The 24,698-nt window shown below is 35.2% G+C and overlaps 2 protein-coding genes across 3 annotated transcripts in view; one reads left to right on the plus strand and one right to left on the minus strand.

Annotated features, from left to right (window-relative positions):
- The window catches only part of LOC145985213 (uncharacterized), a 36,684-nt gene extending 26,231 nt beyond the window's left edge, over nt 1–10,453 (plus strand). The window contains exon 8 of the mRNA XM_083118957.1: nt 9,277–10,453. Within this exon, the coding sequence (XP_082975083.1) occupies nt 9,277–9,435 (159 nt within the window). The 3' untranslated portion in view covers nt 9,436–10,453. The remainder of the gene's footprint in view (nt 1–9,276) is intronic.
- A 132-nt stretch (nt 10,454–10,585) lies between these two features.
- LOC145985214 (putative tubulin polyglutamylase ttll-15) overlaps nt 10,586–24,698 on the minus strand; it is a 58,636-nt gene continuing 44,523 nt past the window's right edge. For both annotated transcript variants that reach the window (XM_083118958.1, XM_083118959.1), the window contains exon 11: nt 10,586–18,449. In XM_083118958.1, coding sequence (XP_082975084.1) covers nt 18,336–18,449 — 114 coding nt within the window. In that variant the 3' untranslated portion in view covers nt 10,586–18,335. The remainder of the gene's footprint in view (nt 18,450–24,698) is intronic.

Raw genomic sequence — 24,698 nt, forward strand, 5'->3', positions numbered from 1 at the left:
CATATTTTACAACATACACACACACACACACACACACACAACACAGAGAGGAGGAGGGGGATAGATATATGGGATAAGACTAGTATATATATATATATATATATATAAATATATAAATATATAAAAGAAGGAAATAGGTTTAACACACACAATATGAAAATTTGATGTCACATCTTTCAGTTTATCTTGGTAATATTGCTAGGCTGTTCCTATTGTCTGATGAGTGTTTCCTAATTTTATATATTCACTAGCTGATTACCTGCCATTGCCCAGGTATTTAATGAATTCTAACTATAGCGTAAAATGTAATTAAGTTTATTTACAGGTATTTAAAAGCATAAGTAGAGTATACAAAATATAAAGTAATATCTTTTACAAATTCACTATAATATAAATTTAACAAAAATTTATGAACAACATTTTCAGGTACACCTCAAGGAGCAAGAATAAATAAATTGAACGGCATTGGGAGTGTCACTTCTCATCTTAGTGACCCCGAAAACTATGTATGGATTCCACACTAATATTGGTCGTTTTATGTGTCACCACCTTCCCACCCCCACTCGTAGGGGTGTTTTGGAGTTGAACGGCATTGTGAGTGTCACTATTCACCTTAGCAACCCCGAAAAACCTGGATTTCACACTAATATCAGTCGTTTTACATGTCACCCCCTTCCCACCCCCACTCCTAGGGATGTCTCTGAGTTGAACGGCATTGAGAGTGTCACTATTCATCTTAGTGACCCCAAAAACTATTGATTCCACACTAATATCGGTCGTTCCTTATTATTTTCACGTCACCCCCTTCCCCCCCTGCTGGGGGTGCCAGGGGTGTCTTGGAGTAGAACTGCATTGGGAGTGTCACTAACTTAGAAACTCCGAAAACTATTGATTCCACACTAATGTCAGTCATTTTACTTCTCACCCCTAAGTGTACCAGGGCTGTCTTGGAGTTGAACGGCATTGAGAGTATCACTCTTCATCTTATTGACCCCAAAAACTATGGATTCCACACTAATTTCGGTAGTTTTTGATTATTTATTCATGCCACCCCCTTCTCACCACCACCCCTAGGGGTGCCAGGTGTGCCTTGGAGTTGAACGGCATTGGGAGTGTCACTATTCATCTTAGCAACCCCAAAAACTATAGATTCCACACTAATATCGGTTGTTTTCAATTATTTTTACATGTCACCCCTTCCCATCCCCCCCTCCCCAGTGGTGCCAGGAGTGTCTTGGAGTTGAATGGCATTGGAAGTGTCACTATTAATCTTAGCGACCCCAAGAAATATGGATACCACACTAATATCAGTTGTTTTACATGTCAGCCCCTTCCCACCCCCACTCCTAGGGGTGTCAGGTTTTTTTTTGGAGTTGAACAGAATTGGGAAAGTCACTATTCATCTTAGCGACCCCGAAAACTATTGATTCCACACTAATATCGGTCATTTTCGATTATTTTTATATATCACCCCCCTTCCCACCCCCCACCTCTAGACAAGCCAGGGGTGTCATGGAGTTGAACGGCATTAGGAGTGTCACTCTTCGTCTTAGCGACCCCGAATACTATGGATTCCACACAAATATTGGTCCTTTTACATGTCACCTCTTCCCACCCCCCCTCCTAGGGGTGCCAGGAGTGTTTTGGGAGTTGAACGGCATTGGGAGTGTTACTATTCATCTTACCGACCCAGAAAACTAAAGATTACACTATAACATTGGTCATTTTACATGTCACCCCCTTCCCACCCCCTCCCGCAGGGGTGTCTTGGAATTGAATGGCATTGGGAGTGTCACTATTCATCTTAGCAACCCAGAAAACTATTGATTCCACACTAATATCGGTTGTTTTTGATTATTTTTACATGTCACCCCCATTCTTAGGTGTCTCAAGGGCATTTTGGAGTTGAACGGCATTGGGAGTGTCACTATTCCTCTTATCGACCCCGAAAACTATGGATTCCACACTTATATTGGTAATTTTAGATTGTTTTTACATGTCACCGCCTTCCCAGTCCCACCCCTAGAGGTGCCAGGGGTGTCTTGGAGTTGAATGGCATTGGGAGTGTCCCTATTCATCTTAGTGACCCTGAAAACTGTGGATTCCACACTAATATCGGTCGTTTTCGATTATTTCTACATCACACCTTCCCACCCCCAACCCTAGGGGTGCCAGGGGTGTCTTACCCCCACAGCATTTCTTTCCAGATTGTAAGTCATGTGTGTACCAAGTTTGGTCATCATGAATGTCACCAATTAGCTTAGCGACTCCAAAAACTATGGACTCGACACTAATCTTGGTCATTTTTGTCATTTTAATTTTCACTCCCCATCCCGATACATGATGAACGTGAAGTTGAACTGCATTAGGAGTGTCACTATTAGTCTTAGAGACTCCAAAATCTATGGATTCCACACTAATATCGGTCGTTTTAGATTATTATTACATGCCACCCCCTCCCCACCCCCAGGGGTATCTTACTCCCACAGTATTTCTTTCGAGATTGCGAGTGATACGTGTTCCAAGTTTGGTTGAAATCGCTCCAGGCATTTGAGAGTTATGCTGGAACACACATACACACATACATCCATTTTTATATATTAGAAGATTAGGGATGGGTCGATATGAAATTTTTGCTTAATAGAATTTGGCTATATCTCTCATTATTGATAAAGTACTGATTAACCTTTAGTATATGGGAAGTAAAGGTGTTTTACCAACACATGTAAACTGCTTTGGACAGCCTTACCAGCACTATGTAGCTGCCAGCAATGAACATGCTATTTGTTCAAAACTACATATGATATTTCAGTTCTGTCTTTTTTGTTCATTTGTATGCACATGAAGATATGACATACTCGAATTACATTGAAACTCCACTACTCACAAAAAGTTTGGAATATTGTTGTATTAGGCATTAGGTGATAGAGGTACAGCCTTGGAATGCAACAACACATGGTATCTGTCTGTCTGCTGGACGTTCTTGTGTTTTTGCCGACATATGCCACTGTGCCTATCACCTATTGCCTAATATAACAATATTCCAAACTTTTTGTGAGGAGTATATTATTAACAACCACAATTTGAAAATGTCTTTGTTTTCCCTGACAGAATTATGGTAGATCTTCAACCACAGCTTTTGCTGATATATTTCACTTTTACATATAATAAGAACAAAAGAATGCTTTAACAACTTACAGCAATTAAGGAACGAGCGAGAAATGCCAATTTTTGCTGAGAATTTAAACTTTCTAAAATGTTGCATATTCCCCCACCCCTTTTATTTTTCAAAATTGGTGGATGGGCATTACATGTCATCAAAGAGTGATCTTTTGTCATGCTTCCCTGCAAATTTGGTCCACCCATTATCCACAGAACCAAACCAAACAAGGAGAGTTGATTGTTCCAATGTACTAAAAATTATGACGTAAATAAATGAACGCCAATTAAAAATTAGAAAGATGTTAATGTACTAACATTTATGTATGTAACTGATGCCGGAATGTTTAAAATTTATACTCTTTAATTAACAATTATTTGTTAACTCTGAAAGATGTATCCAGTACCTTTTAGATAATTTGTCAAAGCTTACTTATGTACAAATTACACATTTTAATGTAACCCGCAGTTGTAAGAACATTCCTAAGCACAATGCATAGTATGCAGAAGAGTAACATGTTTTTTACAATACACGAATGGCGTCAAAAGGGGGATATGTATGTTACGATTGTTACGTACCCAATAGGACCAAGTAATGTGAATAGTTTGCCAAAGACGAATAGAGATGGCAGCACCAGGCGTGCAAGGTTAAGAATTGACATAATATATGTGAATAACTTTATAAATAAGAACAAAGCAAATTGGAAAGATGAAAAAGAATAGAATATATTATAAGAAGACAAAGAATAAATATGAAAGAAGTAAATTAATATATATATCTTATAAATCAAATCAATGATCACATGTAAGTTAATATGAAAATTAAGGAAGTCAAAGCACTGATACAAGTTTGTGTCTTTGAACAGATATTGCATCTGTATGATTGATTTACCATTCCTATAGGGGAAATTTTGTTTACATCAGTGGCGAGCGCGTTCTGATCGACGCCCCACAGCACTTTTTGGTTGCGCAGTTTAACTGTAGCACCTACTTGGATGCGCATGTCAATCGGCTGCACCAAGTATACACTCTGTTGTACCTAGTTAGTGGTGGCGCGTTCCAATTGCAGCCCCAAGGGAGGATATTAGTATTATTCCCAAAGCTTGGAGGAAAAAGTTAGAAAAGGATAAAGGAATTCGTAAAATAGTCAAAACCTAAATAAATTGAAATCCAGAGGGAAGTTCTCAAAGAAGATAAGAAGGAAGTCCCGATCCAGAACGTCCATTAAGAGGGAAGTCCATATCCTCCATATTAAGAAGGAAGTCTAGATCCAGACCGTCCATTGAGAAGGAAGTTCCGATCCAGGCCGTCCATCAAGAAGGAAGTCCCAACCCAGAACGTCCATTAAGAGGGAAGTCCAGACTGTCCATTGAGAAGGAAGTTTCGATCCAGATCTGCCCATTACAATGAAGGAAGAAGATTGAGATGAAAATTGACTGTAAACGAGAAAATTATAGAAGAATGTAGCTTATCATGTAAAATTCTTACTCCATGTATCCTGTGTTTAAATAATATATTCGCTTAAACGTCTCCATTGGAAGGCATCCTGTCTGGTTTCGTTGTCTACAAAGAACCCTACCCTGTAGATAAGCTAGCTGAGTTTTAAGTTTAAGGTTTATGTACCTTTGCACCAAATGAAGGTAGCATAAATAAATGGCGCCCAACTTTAGGGGCTAGAGAATTAGGAACCAGACAGTGAAGAGAGAAAGAATAATTGAAAATGGAGGAAAAGGATAAAGATGGAAATGAGAATGGAGAAGCTACAATGAAGGAGGACGGAGAAAAAAGGGAAACTTTCATTTGTTGCGGAGAGGAAGGAAACAAGGAAGAAATTATTTTCTGTGTCACATGTAAGGAAATGAAACATTGGACGTGCGAAGGAATAAGAAAGGAGAAATACATAGCAATAAGTAAAAGGGAAGAAGATTATACATGTAAGGAATGCAAGAAGGAAAAGCTAAAAGAAAAGCAGAAGAAGACAGAAGAAATAAACTTGATGGAAATGTTCCAAAAGCTGTCAATGCAGATAAATGAAAATAACAGAGAACTGAAGAAGATTGAAGAAGTAAAAGAAAAGTTGGAAGAAAATAACAGAGAAGTAAAAGAAAAGTTAGAAGAAAATAACAAGGAGGTGAAAGAAAGGCTCGATGAAAATAGTAGAAAATTAGAAGAAGTAAGAAATGAAAGCAAGAAAATGTACGAGAAAATAACCGAGACATGTGAAGAAAATAGAAGATCATTGGAAAAGAAGATAGAAGAAACAACATTGCTAATTGAAAACAAAAGCTTGGATATAAATAGGACGATCGAGGAAGAAGTTTCAAAACTTAGAGAGGAGAATATACACAGAACCAACAGTATGGAAAGAAAAATTGTTCAAAATAAATCGCAAATAGAAGCAGTATCTTCCAGAATAGAAGAAAATGAAAACAAGATAGAATTAGCCGTTTCAAGAACAGAAGAAAATGACAGCAAGACAGAAGTAGATGTTTCCAGAATAGAAGAAAACGAAAACGAGATAGAAGAAGCGAAGGTCCTGATAGAAGATAGAAGTTGGAATATGAAAGAAGAAAGGTCCAATGACGAGCATGACAGCAAGACAGAAGAAGTAGCTATAAAGTTACGAGAAGAAAACACTCAGGAACTTAAAGAGGTCAAACAAGAGGAAGATGAGAAAATAGAAGAAGAAGAAAGAGGAATAGAAAGAGATGAAAAATTTAGTTGTCAATATAATGATGAAGAAATCCATGTCAAAATGAAGATGAAAGAAGAAAGTTCCAGTGACGAGTCTCTGACGGAGGAAGAAAAGAAGCATACACATAACCGAAGATGTAAACAAAGAAGGAAGAAAAGTAAAATGAGATTTAGATATATTCACGTAAAGACATGGAAGAAGAAGAAGAGAAAGAAATTAAAAATAGAAAAGAACCTGAAGAAAGTTAAGAATATGCAAAGAAGGGTCGACATAGATCGAATGGATTTTGATTCTACTTCGCCAAAGAGAAGGAAGAAGAAGACGAGACGGAAAAGACAAGGAGAGCATGCATTTGATGAAGATGTAGAATAGAAGAAGTTTTGGCAGAAACTAGATTTGAAGAAGAGAGAAATGAAAGTAATTTCTTTATTAGAAGAAAGTTGGAAGAGGAGGAAGAAGGATCTTGAGAAGAATAGAAAAAAAGAAGAAAGAGAAGAAAAAGAGGAAGAGAAAAAGAAAACAAGATAGTGACAAGCAACGGGTATCTGGAAGAATCGGAAAGAACAAATAAAACTGACTAGTGCAAAGTAAGGAGATGTTTTGATTTACAGACTGGCAAGCGTTTCTAGAATTATTAAAGTTGTATGAAAAGTTCCAGTTCACCAGAAGAAAAATTCTTGGAATTATTAGTTTGGACAAATAGTAATGATCTATTTGAAAAAAGAAAATTTTAGTTCTTTAATGTTAGTTCCTGTAAAAAGATATACGTATATATATGATAGTCATCGTTGGAGGAAAATCTATTCTGCAAGTGATATATTAAGAAAGAATGATAACTGCTAATTTATGTCACCACTCGATTGAACAATGAGACTGATAGTGAAAGATCAAACCTGTAAAAGAAGAGATGCCAAAGAAAGTAATATGGAAAATGGATGTAAACTTTTCAATTGTACGAACAGAAGAGAAAGAAGAGAACAGTTAGGCACAGAAGGAAGTTAATCATGAAGAAAACTCTCAGGGAAAGGAGAAGAAAATATGAAAGAAGATCGAATAGTATCAGTAAAACATATTCTTTGTAAGCCTAGACGATTAAAAGTCATCGTGTATTTAGAAAAGTGCAAATGAAACTGGTTGTAATCCCAGAAGTTAAAGAAGAATCGGTTGTATTCCGAGAATCGGTCGTAATCCCAGAAAATAAATATATCTAGATACATGCTGATATGAAATTAGGCTGATGTGAAGAATTATTGTAGCTGATGGAAACACTTAGATGGTCAACTTAGAGAAGAGAGAGAGTTCTTTGAAACGGAAAAATCTGAGCTAACTGATAATCTGTAGAGAGATTGCTGAAAGAAGAAAAGTGAAACGAAAATTACTTTTTGGCAGGACATCGTCAGGCAAAGACTATATTGAAGAAATTAGACGAGCAGACTTGCAGGAGATGAACAATTGAAGAATTATATTTGGTATTTAAAAATAACTTGAGAGGTCACTAATATTTCCGGAACGGTCATAAGATATCTAGAAACGAAAATAGAAAGAAGACAGTAATAGAGAGATGAGGAAAAATGCTGCATGCCAGGAGATATAATTGCACAGAGAAAGTGAAAAGGAATGTAAGCAGTAGAAATGAGAGCCAATGAGAAGAGTCCAATGAGATGTAGTGAAAGTGGAAAAATTTATAAATTTACAAATGAATTTTCCAATATATAAATTTTTCATCCTCAACGGGGGGAATATTGTGTTACGTACCCAATAGGACCAAGTAATGTGAATAGTTTGCCAAAGACGAATAGAGATGGCAGCACCAGGCGTGCAAGGTTAAGAATTGACATAATATATGTGAATAACTTTATAAATAAGAACAAAGCAAATTGGAAAGATGAAAAAGAATAGAATATATTATAAGAAGACAAAGAATAAATATGAAAGAAGTAAATTAATATATATATCTTATAAATCAAATCAATGATCACATGTAAGTTAATATGAAAATTAAGGAAGTCAAAGCACTGATACAAGTTTGTGTCTTTGAACAGATATTGCATCTGTATGATTGATTTACCATTCCTATAGGGGAAATTTTGTTTACATCAGTGGCGAGCGCGTTCTGATCGACGCCCCACAGCACTTTTTGGTTGCGCAGTTTAACTGTAGCACCTACTTGGATGCGCATGTCAATCGGCTGCACCAAGTATACACTCTGTTGTACCTAGTTAGTGGTGGCGCGTTCCAATTGCAGCCCCAAGGGAGGATATTAGTATTATTCCCAAAGCTTGGAGGAAAAAGTTAGAAAAGGATAAAGGAATTCGTAAAATAGTCAAAACCTAAATAAATTGAAATCCAGAGGGAAGTTCTCAAAGAAGATAAGAAGGAAGTCCCGATCCAGAACGTCCATTAAGAGGGAAGTCCATATCCTCCATATTAAGAAGGAAGTCTAGATCCAGACCGTCCATTGAGAAGGAAGTTCCGATCCAGGCCGTCCATCAAGAAGGAAGTCCCAACCCAGAACGTCCATTAAGAGGGAAGTCCAGACTGTCCATTGAGAAGGAAGTTTCGATCCAGATCTGCCCATTACAATGAAGGAAGAAGATTGAGATGAAAATTGACTGTAAACGAGAAAATTATAGAAGAATGTAGCTTATCATGTAAAATTCTTACTCCATGTATCCTGTGTTTAAATAATATATTCGCTTAAACGTCTCCATTGGAAGGCATCCTGTCTGGTTTCGTTGTCTACAAAGAACCCTACCCTGTAGATAAGCTAGCTGAGTTTTAAGTTTAAGGTTTATGTACCTTTGCACCAAATGAAGGTAGCACGATACACAAATCAACTTGCGAGAATGTTTGTTTCAAGCGTCAACTTCAGGTTACAATTACTTGAGAACTATTTGATGTATTATAATGTAACAAACGCCATTCTTAATGATTTTTTTTGCCGTACTTTCAAATGAGCTGAAAATAAAATTGGTTTCTATTAAAAAAAAAAAAAAACTAAGGTGGTGCTGAAAATCGTCCTTCCTTACGTAGTTGAACGTACCTATATATCTGCGAAAACAGTTTTTCAATATTTATTGTTGTTCACGAAATATTTTCGGTGGTAATTTTAGGTGACTCACCTGGTATAGGTGTATAGTTTCTTTTCGAATGCACTGTATAATTTTCTCTCATTACAAGGTTTTTGTGGGTAAAAAAATGCCTTATTTTAAAATGTTCATATAATTTACATTTTCTTATTAAAAATTGAAATTATGAAATTGCGTGATGGAGAATTTTGAAGGTCATTTTCGCATTCTGCACCCCAAAATACATTAGAAACAGTCAATAACTTAATGGGGGCAAAAATCGTGTTCCCTAGTGTAATTAGATGAAAGAATACACACAATAACTTGCTTACTTGGCTATTTTTTCTCATATAGGCCAAAGCAGCAGCAGCAGCAAGTGAGCATGTGGAAGAGGAAGCAGCAGAAGAAGAAGCTGAAGAGGAGGAGGTGGAGGAAGAAGAAGAAGAAGGTGAAGATGAAGGAGAAGAGGTTTTACTGCCTGAAGCTTCAGAAGAAGTAGTACTTTCACCATAAATCAAAGCTACTTCTAACAAATCTGATTAATTAGTTTTACAAGAGTTCTTTTTACAGTAATGTTTGTCCTATGCAAACCCTAGATTCCAACTAACCCCACTTTTTGCTGAACCGGTAATATGACATTTTCTAGATGTTTTGATCATAAAAGTAGTAATCTTTTTCATTTAACATTTAGGCCTAATATTTATTCAATATGTAAAATTACAAATTAAGCTCACTTCTAAAAGACATATATCATCATTGAAATCAAATGTTAATAAATAAATAATAAATAATTATTAGCTATGAGCTTCTCTCTGCAAGATCATAAGATCTTGATTTTCTTGAGACTTCCTTACTTACATTAAAAGTTTGTATCATGAACATCAACAAAGAATTCTTATTTTACCATCCAAGTGAGGCAATTCTTAGAAATGTCTATTTCCTTGCAATTTGGAATTTTTTTTTGATTCATATTGCCACTAAAGTTCGTTCATTGTTGAATGATCCTCCTGAGAGTGTAACTTCTACATGTACCAAATTATTGTTATGTAGAGTGATGGTAAATATTCTGTTGTTGCGACAATACTTCATTACTGTGCAGGGAAGCAATATTGATAAGTTTCTGAACTGACAGTTTGAAAATTTTATACCATTAAACATCATTAAATAAAAAAAAGTTCTTAATCAACAAGTAGTTTTCATTTGTTGTATTTCTTTAATATTTTCTATCACTTTTTCCCACTTTTGACTAATTGCAATGATGAGGACAAATGGTGATTACCTGAAATTGATGAGAGAAAACTTACAAAGGAAAGTCCAGGCCAGGACTCGAACCTGGAAGTTTTGTTGGCGACATCACGAGTAGACCATTCATTACAATCAGGACTAACATTATGCAAATAGTTGACATGTTCATATAAATAAGATATAAATTAGTCTTAAATTGCCATTGTAGCTACAAGATGAACACTGTATAATATGTCATGAGCTTTTGTATGTACTATGTGTTAAATATCTTACTCAACCAGTTACTTAAGACCATAATTTGTCATAACATAATTGGCTAGATAAGTTAAAAGGATTATAGCTTAATTATAAAATTTATTATTTTTACAGTGAAAACATACAAAAATATTAAAAGTTTAAAACAATACAAAAGTGTCTATTTACAAACTCAACAATTAAAGCATTTGTGAAATAAATTAGAACAGTTATACAGTGTACAAATACAATGAGTTTTCAATATATATTTAAGTACTAAGTATGAAATGTTGCTGAATAATATGCAGATTATTTACACGTTTAGACTGGTAGTGAAAGCAACATTTCTTATATCCTGAGTAAAGTAAAAAGAAAACACACACAAAATTTAAATGTGATAAAACACTGGGAAACCATTCAAACAAGTTGGAAAGATTGAAGTACATTTTTTACAAAATTTGCAAGATTTACTTCTGCTCACAATTGTAAGTGAATGAGTTTGCGTACAAATAGATAAATATGGAAATATTGATATACTGAAAGAAATAATAGAAAATAATAGCTGCAAATATATTTGAGATCCTTAGAAACAACATGAACAATTATACCAGCAATCACTTTAATTTTTATTGTAAATCAGTACAGTGTCATTAAAAAGGAAGTGGCAGATTACAAATCATTATTATAGACACAAGGTGAAAGATACAAACATGTGCTATGCATCACTGAGGATGGTAAGAATCAAAGTTTTAATAACCCATGTAGAAGATCCATTGGATCCCCATGGTGGAGCTGAAGATGGTGCAAGAAACAAAACACAAGGAGACGCTGTTGTGCGTGATGGAGTTTGCTATGTAGAAAATCTGTCAGATGCTACATGACAGTGCTGGAGATGGTGTAAGCAACATGGCAACTCCCTAGGAGAAGTCGTTCTGCATGCTGGAGTTCATCATTCCATAGGGAAGTGTAATATGCATTCTGAGCTCAATTCAACAAGCAGGCACCATCCCATAGGCAAATTTGTGGAAAATGGTTAAATCTGCAAAGAGAGAAGTCCTGCTTGTCTATGCCATCCAGACAGGAACAATGAGCATATTTGTGAGTTTGCAGTAGTGTGTGGTGTGGTGTCATGTAGTGGTGTGGCACTTAATAAAAGTGCATTGAAAGAGGTGAAGGTGGGAAATACATTTCACATTTCTTGGTGTGGTTTGGAGTGTCTGGGTGATGAACTTGAGAAGTAGGGTGGTGGTTTTGGATTTCAATTTCCACTAAGATCACTTACAGGGTTGCTACGATATTTTTTATTATGAAATTCCCTGACATTTCCAGGTTTTCCAGTCCAAAAATTATTTCTTTCCAGACATATTTATCATAATAATTTTTGCTTTTGAACGTCGTGTTTTTCAATTTAATATATAGGTCTGTTAATTAATATGAATACTCACTTTCACCACTTTTTTGAATTCAAATTTCATTCTACATGCACAAAAACATGTGAAAATTCGAAGAATAATGTAAAATTACAATCGGCATCAAACGTGTTGGATGCTATAATCACCTGCATCTAAGCTTTAGGCTAAGGTAACAGAAGTAGGTATATTAAGAGGCATATTTTTAAAGTAAGTTCAGTTTTGCAATTAGGCTGCTGTAGGGTTGCACTCGCCGTTTTGCATATGCACGCTGAGGACCTGCATCTATGGCCTTGCCACAGACGGCAGTACGCAACTGTTCGCCCGAGTAGATTGTGTCCCGCGGAGTGTGAGCTACGGGCTGTCATTCGTTTTCTAAGTGCAAGAGACGTGAAAGTGGCCGAAATCCATCAGCAGATTGCAGAAGTGTATGGAGACAATGTTATGAGCGATAGCATGGTAGGAAGATGGGTGAAGGCATTTAAAGATGGCCGTACAAACATGCACAATGAGGAACGAAGTGGGTGACCGTTCGTCATTAACAATGACCTGGTGCAGCAAGTTGATGAAAAAGTGCACGAAAAGAGACGCTTTATGATTTCATCTTTCTCTATAGAGTTTTCGGAAGTGTCACGCAGAGTTCTGTATGAAATTGTGACAGTACGTTAAACGCAGATGACGATGTGAAAATGGCCGTGCAACAGTGGTTATCACATCAGGTGGTCAATTTCTATGAAGATGGCATTCAGAAGCTGGTCGTATGATACGATAAGTGCCTTAATGTAGGTGGAAATTATGTTGAAAAGTAGATGAAGGCCCGGGCTTTCATGTAAAAATAAAATTATTTCAACATGTGTCCTTGTCTTTATGTAATATCAAAATGGAACTTAGTTTAAAAATATGCCTCGTATTTCACGATAACGCATGTTTGTGATAAAAAACAACAGAAAAAGTTCATAAACAACATAATCTATATGAACTATACAAAATGTTTAACTTCTAGCAGATTTGCTACATAATTTCTACATGTAACAAAAAATTCTCCAGATGCTGTGCACTTATAAACTGTGATGAGTTTTTTCTTGCGAGATCGCAATTACGCGTATCTGAATATTACGCAATACAAAACACGTCACTGCTCTGCCCCAGCTTCTGCGAGCTGGTACGCTCCACGTCCTTTACTTGTTTGTGACGTAATAAGAAACAAGAAGTCACCAATAGAGGGCATTGCTGCACCCCCTCAGTTGATCTTTCCTCCTCCGAGAGAAAGTGAAATCACTGACCGGCTGACGCGTATACATGATACACACACTAGTCAGCGCTTCCTGCGCTTGTGTTCGTCAAGGGGGGATTGTTGGGCACGCATACAAATTGAACTTGAATTCTGCGTTGTGCAAGATATCGTGTAGGGATGTTATCTGCGACGAGATGAAGCTGGTTGAGAACTTTCCGAAGTAACGATAGAGGCATTTTTGGGACGTTTGACTTTTTGCATTAATTAGACTGTTTGCAAGAGAGTGGCAGTCTGAAAGTGAATCGCCAAGCATGTGTCATAGCTCTTTTTGAGATGATACTTTGATACTTTCATTGATATTTTGTGAATGTGATCACCAGTGGTATTTTCTGTATTATGAGTAATTTTGTTAGGTCATGTCCTTTACAAATCATTGTAGTTTATCTGTATAGATAGTGCATGACAAAAATTTGGCTGCAGGAAATTTAGTTGCACGTGCACTCCAGGCCATCAAATGCTGAAAAATTTACAGCCCTCAAAAGAGATCCAATAACATCCTCTCATGATTTGACGGAAAAAATTATCTGGATATTTCAAAATTGTAATAAATTTAATTTTAAAAAATTACAACTCTGTCATTGTCTCATTACCGGTGAAAGGAGCATCACAACTCTGAATGTAAATATAATTAACATAATCATGTCCACAAAAATGGATTTGAGTAATTGGGTAGGGCGATAGCACTTCTTCTGGACATGAGGCTCAGGTGCACATCCATAAATCCAGACCACCAGCCGTCACTTACTCAGGGAACTTCATTTTCATGCATGACGGGGCACCACTGCACTTCCACAGGAATATCTGAAGTTATGTTAACATTCCAGGATGCTGGATTGAAAGATGTGGGCACCATAACCTCCTGCATTGTTGGGGGCTGCCCAGGTCTCCTAACATCACTTCACACAATTTTTTATCTCTGGGGGTATTTAGACACTGTTTACATCCCAACTCTACCTGCAAATCTCAATGAGCTGAAGCATTGAATTGTTGTGGCTTTGGAGTCTAACTGTAGACCAGTTGAAGCTGTGTGGTACATTTTGATATTTTGTCACCTCACACATGGTGCTCATATTGAGTGCATAAAACTTTGACTCTTACTCTCTCTGGTGATGCATAGCACATGTTTGTATCTTTTACCATGTGTCCAGAATTAAGATTTGTAATCTGCTCCTCCTTTTCGAATAACCTTGTGTATGTAGACTGATTGGTATGTTTTTGCTTGAACTGTTAAGTATTACATAGAACATAACTCATGCCAAGTGCCAACATTTTTATATAAGAGTATTCACTTTTGGCATATACCTGTATTTTGACATCTGGCTTTTGCTACATCATGTGGGTTCACCAGGAGGACAGACAAATTTTAAAGACTAAAAATCATAGTAAGGGTGAAATGTTAAAATAAATAAAATTAGTTAAGTTAAAACCATTGAACTATATATAACTGGAAGGGCTGCTTTACGGTGCAAAAGTGAAGCCATTCTCTTGTTTAGTTAGCCAGGGAAGTGTGGAAGAAATGCTGAAGCAGACGAATTTTTCTATGGCGGCAAATGGATTTTTACGACTGATTATTTTTTAAATGAAAGCCATAATTTATGAGAAAACATTACAATGAGTACGTCACTATTGTCAAGCACGACGGAATTTAAGATTAAAATAACGATATCAATGTATTTTTTAAGAATTTGGTAAAAGTTGATTAACATTGTTAATTCCGCAGCTGTTGTTCACATCATGTTATAACTTGTCATAATATTATTGTTGATATCAGAGAGACACTCTGAACATGATTGGGTTCAAACCATCGAAGTAATATTGGGAAGAAAAGGAAAGTAATTATAATGCATGGATCCATATTTATTTATTTATAAATGTGACACTACATGCAAATGTCCACCCATTGTGTCTTCGAGCTGACAGCATCAAACTAATGAGAACTGTGCAAATGTATGAAATGAAAATAATTAAAAAGTACGGAATAGATTGAAAAGTACACATATAGGTACAGAAACTTCGATTTTACTCTGTATTGAGTGAGACTAAATTTTGTTTTTGTCATAAATGTATATATTTTGGACACATTAATTCTTCCTTTTACCACACGTAAAATTGCATTGTAAATCCGAATTATAATTTTTGATAGTATGCAATAATAATAATACTCTCATTGATTAAGGTAATATTATTAGGTTCTAACATATATTTATAAGATATGAAAAATTCCAATTGATTATTACAAAGTTTAATCACTTGCAACAGTGTATGAAACACGTGACTGTAAACACATTTGAAAGCTTTTGCTACATATAACATTTAATTACCATCGTCAACTTTTAATAAATACATCTAGGCATATTTTAAGAATGACACATACCCCAAAAAAAGTAGACACCCAGGCAATTATCTACACGATTTGTACATCCAAATGGTGAACATGACTGTACCATGTTCAACCCACTTAAGACTGGATAAATTGTTTGAAACAACACGTGCCAACTATTAATAGCGAAGAAACACTTAAAAAGACATTCATTTACAGCACTGAATGCATAAATATGGTTAAATTATGTTTCTTTTAGCCCTATACGAAAGCAAAAAGGAGAGTAAATACACATTAGCTTATGGAATTAACCACGTTTCCTTCCAAACTTCTCTGGAGGAACTAATCGCAAACGTGGCTTCACTTTTTGTCGCCGATCAGTGTTTGCAGCGAGCTTTGCAGTTATATATAGTTCAATGGTTATAACCAACAAGGAGTAGCCCAGTCAAACTGCCAGCCAGACATGGTGTAAACATCCTGAGGGGGCAATTCTTTCTTGGTTTTAACTTATTTAATTTTACTTATTTTAACTTTTCACCCTATGTTTTTAGTCTTTAAATCTTGTCTGATGAAGCCATATGATGCAGTGAAAGCTAGTGGTGAAAATAAAGGAACTTGCCAAAAGTTAATATTCTACTATATTAATGTTCACATCTGATTATTTGATACAATTCACTCTCTTTAGGTTTAGGATTTAAAAAAATATATATATATATGATTTCAATATAAATAAAACAAGCATGAGAAGTTTATGTAGCAATGTTTTAGCTTATAAAACTTTCACTTGTTTTGTCCATACTTAAATAAAAGTGTTAGCGATAGTAACAAGCACTATGAAGAATTTAGAAACAAAACTTGGACATATATATTAAACGTTATAAATTAATACTTGATGAGGAAATACTGAAAAACAATTTAAACCTCAAGTTGTTGCCCACTTGTTACATGCTGCATATTTATACTACACGATTAACTGCAAAGAAGATGAGAGAAGGAGTGGAACCATGTACTATACCAGCACTCAACTGGAGTAACCAAGGAAAACAATGAAAAACTTCCGTTAGTATGATTGGCCATGGAGTTTGAACACATGACCAATCTAGTGTTTCTTGTAATTAGCTGCCTTTTTAAGGATTCCCATTCTGGTACACCAAAAATTGCAGTAAACTGGCATTGCTTAATGTTCGAAGAAAATTACTGCACTGTAACTGTTCCATATCAAACTACCACACTTTTAACTTCTTATTACAAAAATAAACACAAAATCCATTATTGATTAATTGATGTAGTTTAATTTACTTCGCGTTTTGTGCCTCTTGGCTAATTTGCGAAGATGGGGATGAGTGATGAAATTGATGAATGAACATTCACAAACAACCAAGTCTGAGCGGGATTCGAACCTGGGACCCTTGGCGTAACAGCACGATGTGCTAATCACTCGGCCACAGGGTCCGGCATAAACTCCATTATTATTTACGAAATAAGTTTGTTATTTTGGCCCATTGATTTTGGTGACACTGCTGCCATTCACAGAAAAGGCTGTTTTGAGCATGGTTTAGTGTGAATTATGAAAATGATAATTTTCATGTCACTTCATTATATGTCACTTGTTTCAAGTCCTTTTTTGTAAATTTATTTTCTTTAAAACTGGTTGCCAAAACCGATGGGCATTGACAGCCTATTATGAAAGATCTTACAAGATCTCACCAGATTTTCCTGAAAATATTTAATATATTCCCTTATAGTTCATTCTGTAGTTACAAATGACTCTCAATGCATAACTTATTTGTAACTAATATTACTACATATAAATAAACATATTCTTGTATTAATCATACATCAGTGAACAGATATTACAATTAGTTCCCACAAAATCCATTTTAACCAAACAATTTTGTGTAAGTTCCATGAAAGCATTCATCCACTTTTTGCATATCTCACAGGGTACCCTCGGCCTCCAGTATCAGTGATCACCATTATATGGCTGATATTGGTACATAATGTTATGGGCACAACTTCATTTTCTATATAATTGCCTGCTAATAAGTACTGAAATGTTAGGGGAAAATTCTGTCTAAATCAGGGATCAAACTTTAATCTCTGTTATGCCATGCCAATCCTTCACCACTGAGCTACTAAGGCAACTTCTGGCTGCTGACAATGTCCACAACTCTATTTTACTTATTTCTTACAAAATTCCAAAGAGCAAATTTTGCCTGAACCATAATTTCCACAGTAATTTATATATCTATATTATTTATATTTTAGTTATATATTTTATATCATGTGTGTAATAGGCTTCTTCATGCAGTTAGTTCAATTGAATTATTTCCATTAATTGCATGTACAATGAAGTCCAATAGCAATAAGAAGTTGTAGTGTACCTGGAAATGGACACTTATGAAAACTTACACAGATCTAAATTGTGGGAAGTCAGAAATTGGCTCAATGGGAAAGCATTGGCATGGAACACCAATGACCCAGGGCTGATCCTTGGTGAAGCACATATTTCACACAACTTATCAGTTAGTTACATTTTTTCTGTGTGCCATACACTGTTTCATATATCTAGTTTAGATGATACGGAATGTCAAATTTGAAAATAAGATCCATCAGCAATTGAGTGTTAAAACATTCACAAAATGAAATGTCATCAGAAGTAATATTTAAGGCAGGAATTGCCCACAATTAGTGTCAAATAAAAATCTTCAACACAAGTTGATAATAATATTAGGAAACAGGTGCATTATTTGTGCTCTCTATCATGTCAGTGAGTGCAACAGAACTACTAACCTCATGGAAATTTCAATTTACACACAACAAAAACAAATGAAAGGATATGTGAAGATACTCCAAATCATTCACTTGGATGTTTATCTGCCCATATATGCAAATATTGCTAATGAGTAGATCATGAACACCATGACACATCCATAAGGCACTTTCCTTGAAACCACCTGATCATAAACTGGTTTTTTGGAGACAAACCTTCATGGTGAACAGTCCTATTAGCTTTACTTTGAACCTATACACGAAGAAAAAAAAGATTCTATTAAAACTTAAACCAAATTATTAGCAAGTAGTGTGTGTTTCTGTTATTTCAAGTAGAGGGAATGCCAACTAGGAAAGTGATTAGCAGAGACGTTCTAGCCAAGCGTGAGAAGCAGTTGAGACCTTCTGTCAATTCTTCACCTTTGTTTATTGTCGAGGAGGAAAAGCCACAGTTCTTGGGAGCTAGTTTGCCATTTATGTGGTGATACATTGGTCAAGATACTGGCGACAGTGTGCCCTTTCTCCAATCTTACGGCAGAATCCACAACAGCATTCTTAGTTGGCATTCCACACATTGTATTTTACTAAAATATCACCTGACACCATATGTTCTCATGCAAAACCACAACACATCATCATCATAATAATTTTTATATTTTCCTCATACTTTGTAAGTTTCACAATACATTAACATGGACGTCCGCAGTATTTTTTCCAGGGAGGGGCAAGGAAGGTATATTTTTCCAGGGGGGCCAACATGGCATATTTTCCCCAATAATAGTGTTCATCCCTCAAAAAAACATTGCTTAATTGAATTTATCATGTTCGTGCAATAATTAACACACATTATTGTGGCTGAAATTAAATTATATGTGTGAAATATGTAATTTTTGGTTGACTTTCGTTTTCCAGGTGGGGGGGGGGGCACGGCCCCCCTTCCGGACGCCCATGTACATTAACCACACACACTGACCTAATTTCAAGGTGAAACAGACATTTTGAGAGGACAAAGCCTGTTTTACTTGGGTGATATGTTCTGTTATCTTATGCTGCACTTAAGTCTGTTATTACATACTTCATGTAGCTTCTTACAGTGTTGAGATCACTGGAGATCAAATCTTAGATTGCTAATATTAAAGGTGAGAGTGATAACCACGTGATTACGTGGAAGGCTCAACCTCCAGTAAAAAAAATTAAGACCAGTTGCTTAGCTTAGTCAGGCAATCCATTTAAAGTATGGATGGGACAGTTTAATCTGTACTCTATCTAAAGTAGGGATAGGACAGATTAATCTGTATCGGGCAATATAGGTGTATCGGTTTATCGGTAAAATTACCGATTATTTTACTGATCTGATATATCCGTAAATATCTTACAATTTAGAGCAAAATTCTGCCATTTTGTTATAATTTTTATGGAAAACTTCCATGTCCTACTTTTAAAAAAAGTAAATGTCTAAATATGCAACTTCTTTTGCACTGCAGTCACCTCAAAACATGCGTTTATTAAGAAGGTCAATGATCTATTGAGGTTCCTCAAGGAACATTTGGAATGTTATATTGGATCGGTAGAATATCGGTTATCGGTAAATTTTACACTGGAACTTTATCTGTATCAGCCAAAATTTCATATCAGCCCATCCCTAATTTAAAGTATTTTAAAAAAATGTATTTTTATCATTTGCAGTTTACCAGATTAAACTATTAATTCAAGTTAGGTAATTTCATAAACTCAGATTTCTTGGTAATTCTTTCATTATACCGCTGGTTGTGAGGCAACCTAAAACATGCTTTGACTTTGTCTCATGATATGACCTAATTCATTCTCTTAACTTTAGAACAGAGAACTTGCTGGTCACTGTATCCCCATGCTAAATAATTAATTTAAAAAAAAAAAAAAACAACTACCTAATGAAAGTAGAAAGACATGGACATATGAAGGAGAAGCACAAGAAATGGGGCTAACACCCGCCCCCCCATCAACCTTGGATGATAAAAAAATTACAAACTTTCTTGTTATTAAAGTTGTAGTTTGAAATTGGAATATGCATGATTAATATTTGTCAGAAATTACTGTAAACCTGATAATTCTCTGACCTGGCTGTTGTGACATTGCCAGCAGAATTTGAATTACTGATAATTTTACAGGTCCGATATATATATATCTTTAAATAGTCTGTAACTAAGGGCAAAAAAGAACAATTTGTTGTTATTTTTATGAATAGACATATAATTCATGTGCTATAGTTACATACAATAAGTGTCTCAATAAGCAGTTTCTTTTTCAAATTCAAAACCATTGCTCCCACCTGGTTTCTTACAGTTATGGAACCACTTGTGTTCAAGGAACATTGCAATTTTATACTGAATCCGTAGATAATTAGTGCTGGTGAATTTTGTATCAATACCTTATCAGTATCTGTAAAAAAATCTTACTGGTCTACCCTCCTACAAATTAAAAATAGCAAATGAAACTCGTATAAAATGTGAGGATGCATTCTAAAGAGATAATAAACGAGGGTCACTATTTATATTTTGAGCCTTGGCAACACTGATTGAAGTTAGGTGCGATTTGACGTTTGCATGGAATCGTCTGCCATTATTGACCATAACGTACTTCAAATGTTTTGTCAATAGCTTCATTTGTGTTGTTTATGTTGCCTTGGAGATTGCGCGACAACAATAAAATGGAATTAACTCGTGAACATTTTCGTGCGATGATTTTTTTACGATTTTCGACGTGGATTATCAAGACAAGAGTGCATCGATCAACTTACTTCCACATTTGGCGATAAAGTCCCATCCTTTGCCACTGTGAAACGCTGGTATAACGAATTTAATCGTGGCCGCCATTCGCTCACTGACGAGATTCGCGAAGGTCGTCCAAAATCAGTTGTTGTTCAAGAAAACATTGATGATGTGCAAAACCTAATACTGCAAGATCGTCATGTGACATACTGTGAGATTGAGGCAACCATAGGCATTAGTTCCACCAGCATATATAAAATATTACATGATCATTTAGCTGTGAGAAAGGTATGTTCTCGTTGGATCCCACACAATTTGACAAAAACTCAAAAATACGCTCGCGTCAATTGGTGCAAACAAATGCTCAATAAATACAATCGTGGAGCTTCAAAATACGTATATAAGATTGTAACAGGTGACGAATCATGGATATATGCATATGAGTCGGAACGTAAACAGCAGTCGACTGTATGGGTGTTTCAAGATGAACCCAATCCAACAAAAGTTGTTCGCGCTCGAAGCACATCGCAACAAATGGTCGCCTGTTTTTTCAGGAAAACTGGTCATGTGGCAACTGTGCCTTTAGAGGAACGTAGAACGGTCAACTCTGAATGGTACACAACAATTTGTTTGCCAGAGGTCTTCGGTCAAATACGGAAAACAAACAAACACCGTCGGTTCATTCTTCATCAAGACAATGCCAGCTGTCACACATCTCGTCTAACAACCAACTTTATGAACAGTCAAAAAATCGAATTGATGGGTCATCCGCCGTACAGTTCTGATTTGGCACCCAATGACTTCTTCTTGTTCCCGAATGTCAAGAATAAATTTCGTGGACAACGATTTTCGTCGGCGGAAGACGCCGTTGATGCGTTCAAAAACCATATTTTGGAGGTGTCTCAAGAAGATTGGAAAAACTGCTTTGACAAATGGTTCGAACGAATGCAAAAGTTTATTGATCATAAAGGAGAATACTTCGAAAAACAATAAAGCAGTTTTCAATGCCAAATTCCTGTTTTTTCATTGTTAGGCTCAAAATATAAATAGTGACCCTCGTATATAGTTTTTTTTATAGTACTGGGTAAATTTAAAATTGATAATGATAATTACAGAAAAAGTAAACCAGTAAAAACATGAACATGTGACATGCACACCCCCTCCTGCTTCCCCATACCACTAGAAAATGCTAAAAATGCACAAATGAGAATCAGGCTACAGTACGTGCTTTACGCTGTGCCACTGCACGTGTCACACATTTACGTTTTTTTACTTGTTTACTTTGCCTGTAATTATCCTCATGAATTCTTAATTTACCCACTGAATGTATTGGGATGGCATACAATATTCAGGCCAAGCATGTCTCATTTTCAGCTACCAATAAGGTTCGTACCAGTGTACAGCCTCAACAGTGGACAGAAGGTGCAAAGTAGTGAAAATTCAAGCACGTTAGATTGAAAGTCACATATTTCCAACAACTTTTCTCCCTTTCCATTTTTCACTATGTGCACTAATAACAGAGTGGCATATGGGACCAGACTTTTGAATCATCATATATTTCTAATAACTATGAATTTAAGGATCAGCTTCATGTAGGTGAATTTAAAAAAATATTGTGTTTATATTGTATTTAATTTCTGTTAGACTTTTACTAATGAATAGAAATGTCTGTTTTGAAATTCCAGGATTTTTTCAGGTTTGTCCAGGTCTATTTATATTATTTTCCAGGTCTATATTTTTAAAACAAAGAAAAGTTGTTATTGTTAATAACCCCTATTAGAAGGCCAGTTGAGAAAAAATTGCAGTAACTAACAAAAGCAAGCTTCAGTTCTCACGTTTAACTGTCATGTAATTCATATCCCTTGGTAGTAGTATATGTTTTACATTTTGTTTTTACTACAAAACTTCCAAAAATTATTAATTTAAATTCTAAGCAATGTTAATTTATATAATTACATGTTACTGCATATTCTTCTTGGATGGGGAATGGCCAGTTACTTTATTTTTACAAAATGTACTTTGCGCTTGTACAATAATTCTGTAAGTAACAAAAACAGTGTGTTCAGATTGGAGTTCTTTGAGTACAACATTTTCTAGTATAACTTTCTTCCTTTCCTTGACATTTAAAAATATTACCAGCAGCTATAAATGAAAACATATCTTCTCATATCTAATAGAAATAAGAAATCAGGCTAGACTTAGGTGGTTAAATAACTCTGATGATACAAATCTAAACAATTATAATAGAATAAAGCGAGAAGTTAACCCCACATTTCGAAGTAAAAAAAGAGATTACTTGAAAAGCAAAATTAACGAAATTGAAACAAACAGCAAAAACAAAAATATCAGAGATTTATATAAAGGTGTAAATGAATTTAGAAAGGGGTGGCAACCTAATGTAAACTTGATAAAAGATAAAAAACTGTGATTTTCTAGCTGACCCAAGCGATATTCTAAATAGATGGAAGAACTACTGTAATGACCTTTTAAATGTCCATGTAGGAGATAAATCAGAAGTAAATGAAGTACACACAGCAGAACCTTTAGTTCCAGAACCTAACTTGACTGAAGTTAAAGATGCTATTAAAAGGCTAAAGAATAACAAAGCACCTGGCATTGATTTAATACCAGCTGAGTTAATTAAATATGGTGGAAATTCATTAATATGTCAAATTCATAAATTAATTTGTTTAATATGGAATAAAGAAGAAATCCCTCAACGGTGGAAAGAATCCATAATTGTTCCTGTGTTTAAAAAAGGTGATAAAATGAACTGCAATAATTACCGTGGAATTTCTCTACTCTCAACAACATATAAAATATTATCTAACATTCTTTTTAACAAGACTAACCCCATATGCTAATGAAATTATAGATGATTATCAATGTGGATTTAAACGTAACAGATCAACTACAGATCAAATTTTTCACATTAGACAGACACTTGAAAAAAGTGGGAATATAATCAAAATGTCCATCAGCTATTCATGGATTTTAAAAAAGCATATGATTCGGTCAAAAGACATACACTATATAATATATTAGTAGAGTTTGGAATACCTAAGAAGCTTGTTAGTATGATAAAAGTATGCACCAGTGAAACAGAAAGTAAAATTCGTGTGGGTATTAATGTGTCTGACAAATTTACAATTCATGATGGGTTAAAACAAGATGCATTATCTCCATTGCTCTTTAATTTTGCCTTAGAATATGCTGTTAAAAAGGTAAAAGAAACTAACAAAGGACTAAAATTAAACGGTGTGACTCAGTTGTTAGCATATGCAGATGATGTAGACTTATTAGGGGAGAATAATGCTAAAATATTTTTCAAAACTGCTGAAGAGGTAGGTTTGGAAGTTAACAAAGAGAAAACTAAATATATGCTTACAGGTTGAAACCAAGTAATAGGTAATAATCAAAATCTAATTATTGATAACAACTCATTTGAACTAGTTTCCAAATTGTAATATTAACAAGTGAAAATTATATTAAAGAGGAAATAAAAAGGAGGCTTAATTCAGGAAATGCATGTTACTTCTCTCTTTATAAACTTTTGTCTTCTCGTTTAATATCTAAGAAACTAAAAGTTAAAATATACAAAACAGTAATTTTGCCTGTAGTATTATATGGGTGTGAAACTTGGTCCCTTACATTGAAAGAGGAACATAAACTGAGAGTATTTGAAAATAAGATCCTTAGGAAAATGGTTGGACCTAAAAGGGATGAGGAGACAGGTGAGTGGAGAAGGTTACATA

The sequence above is a fragment of the Lepisma saccharinum genome, chromosome 3 (genome assembly GCF_977018435.1).
Source record: "Lepisma saccharinum chromosome 3, izLepSacc3.1, whole genome shotgun sequence".
NCBI lineage: Eukaryota > Metazoa > Arthropoda > Insecta > Zygentoma > Lepismatidae > Lepisma > Lepisma saccharinum.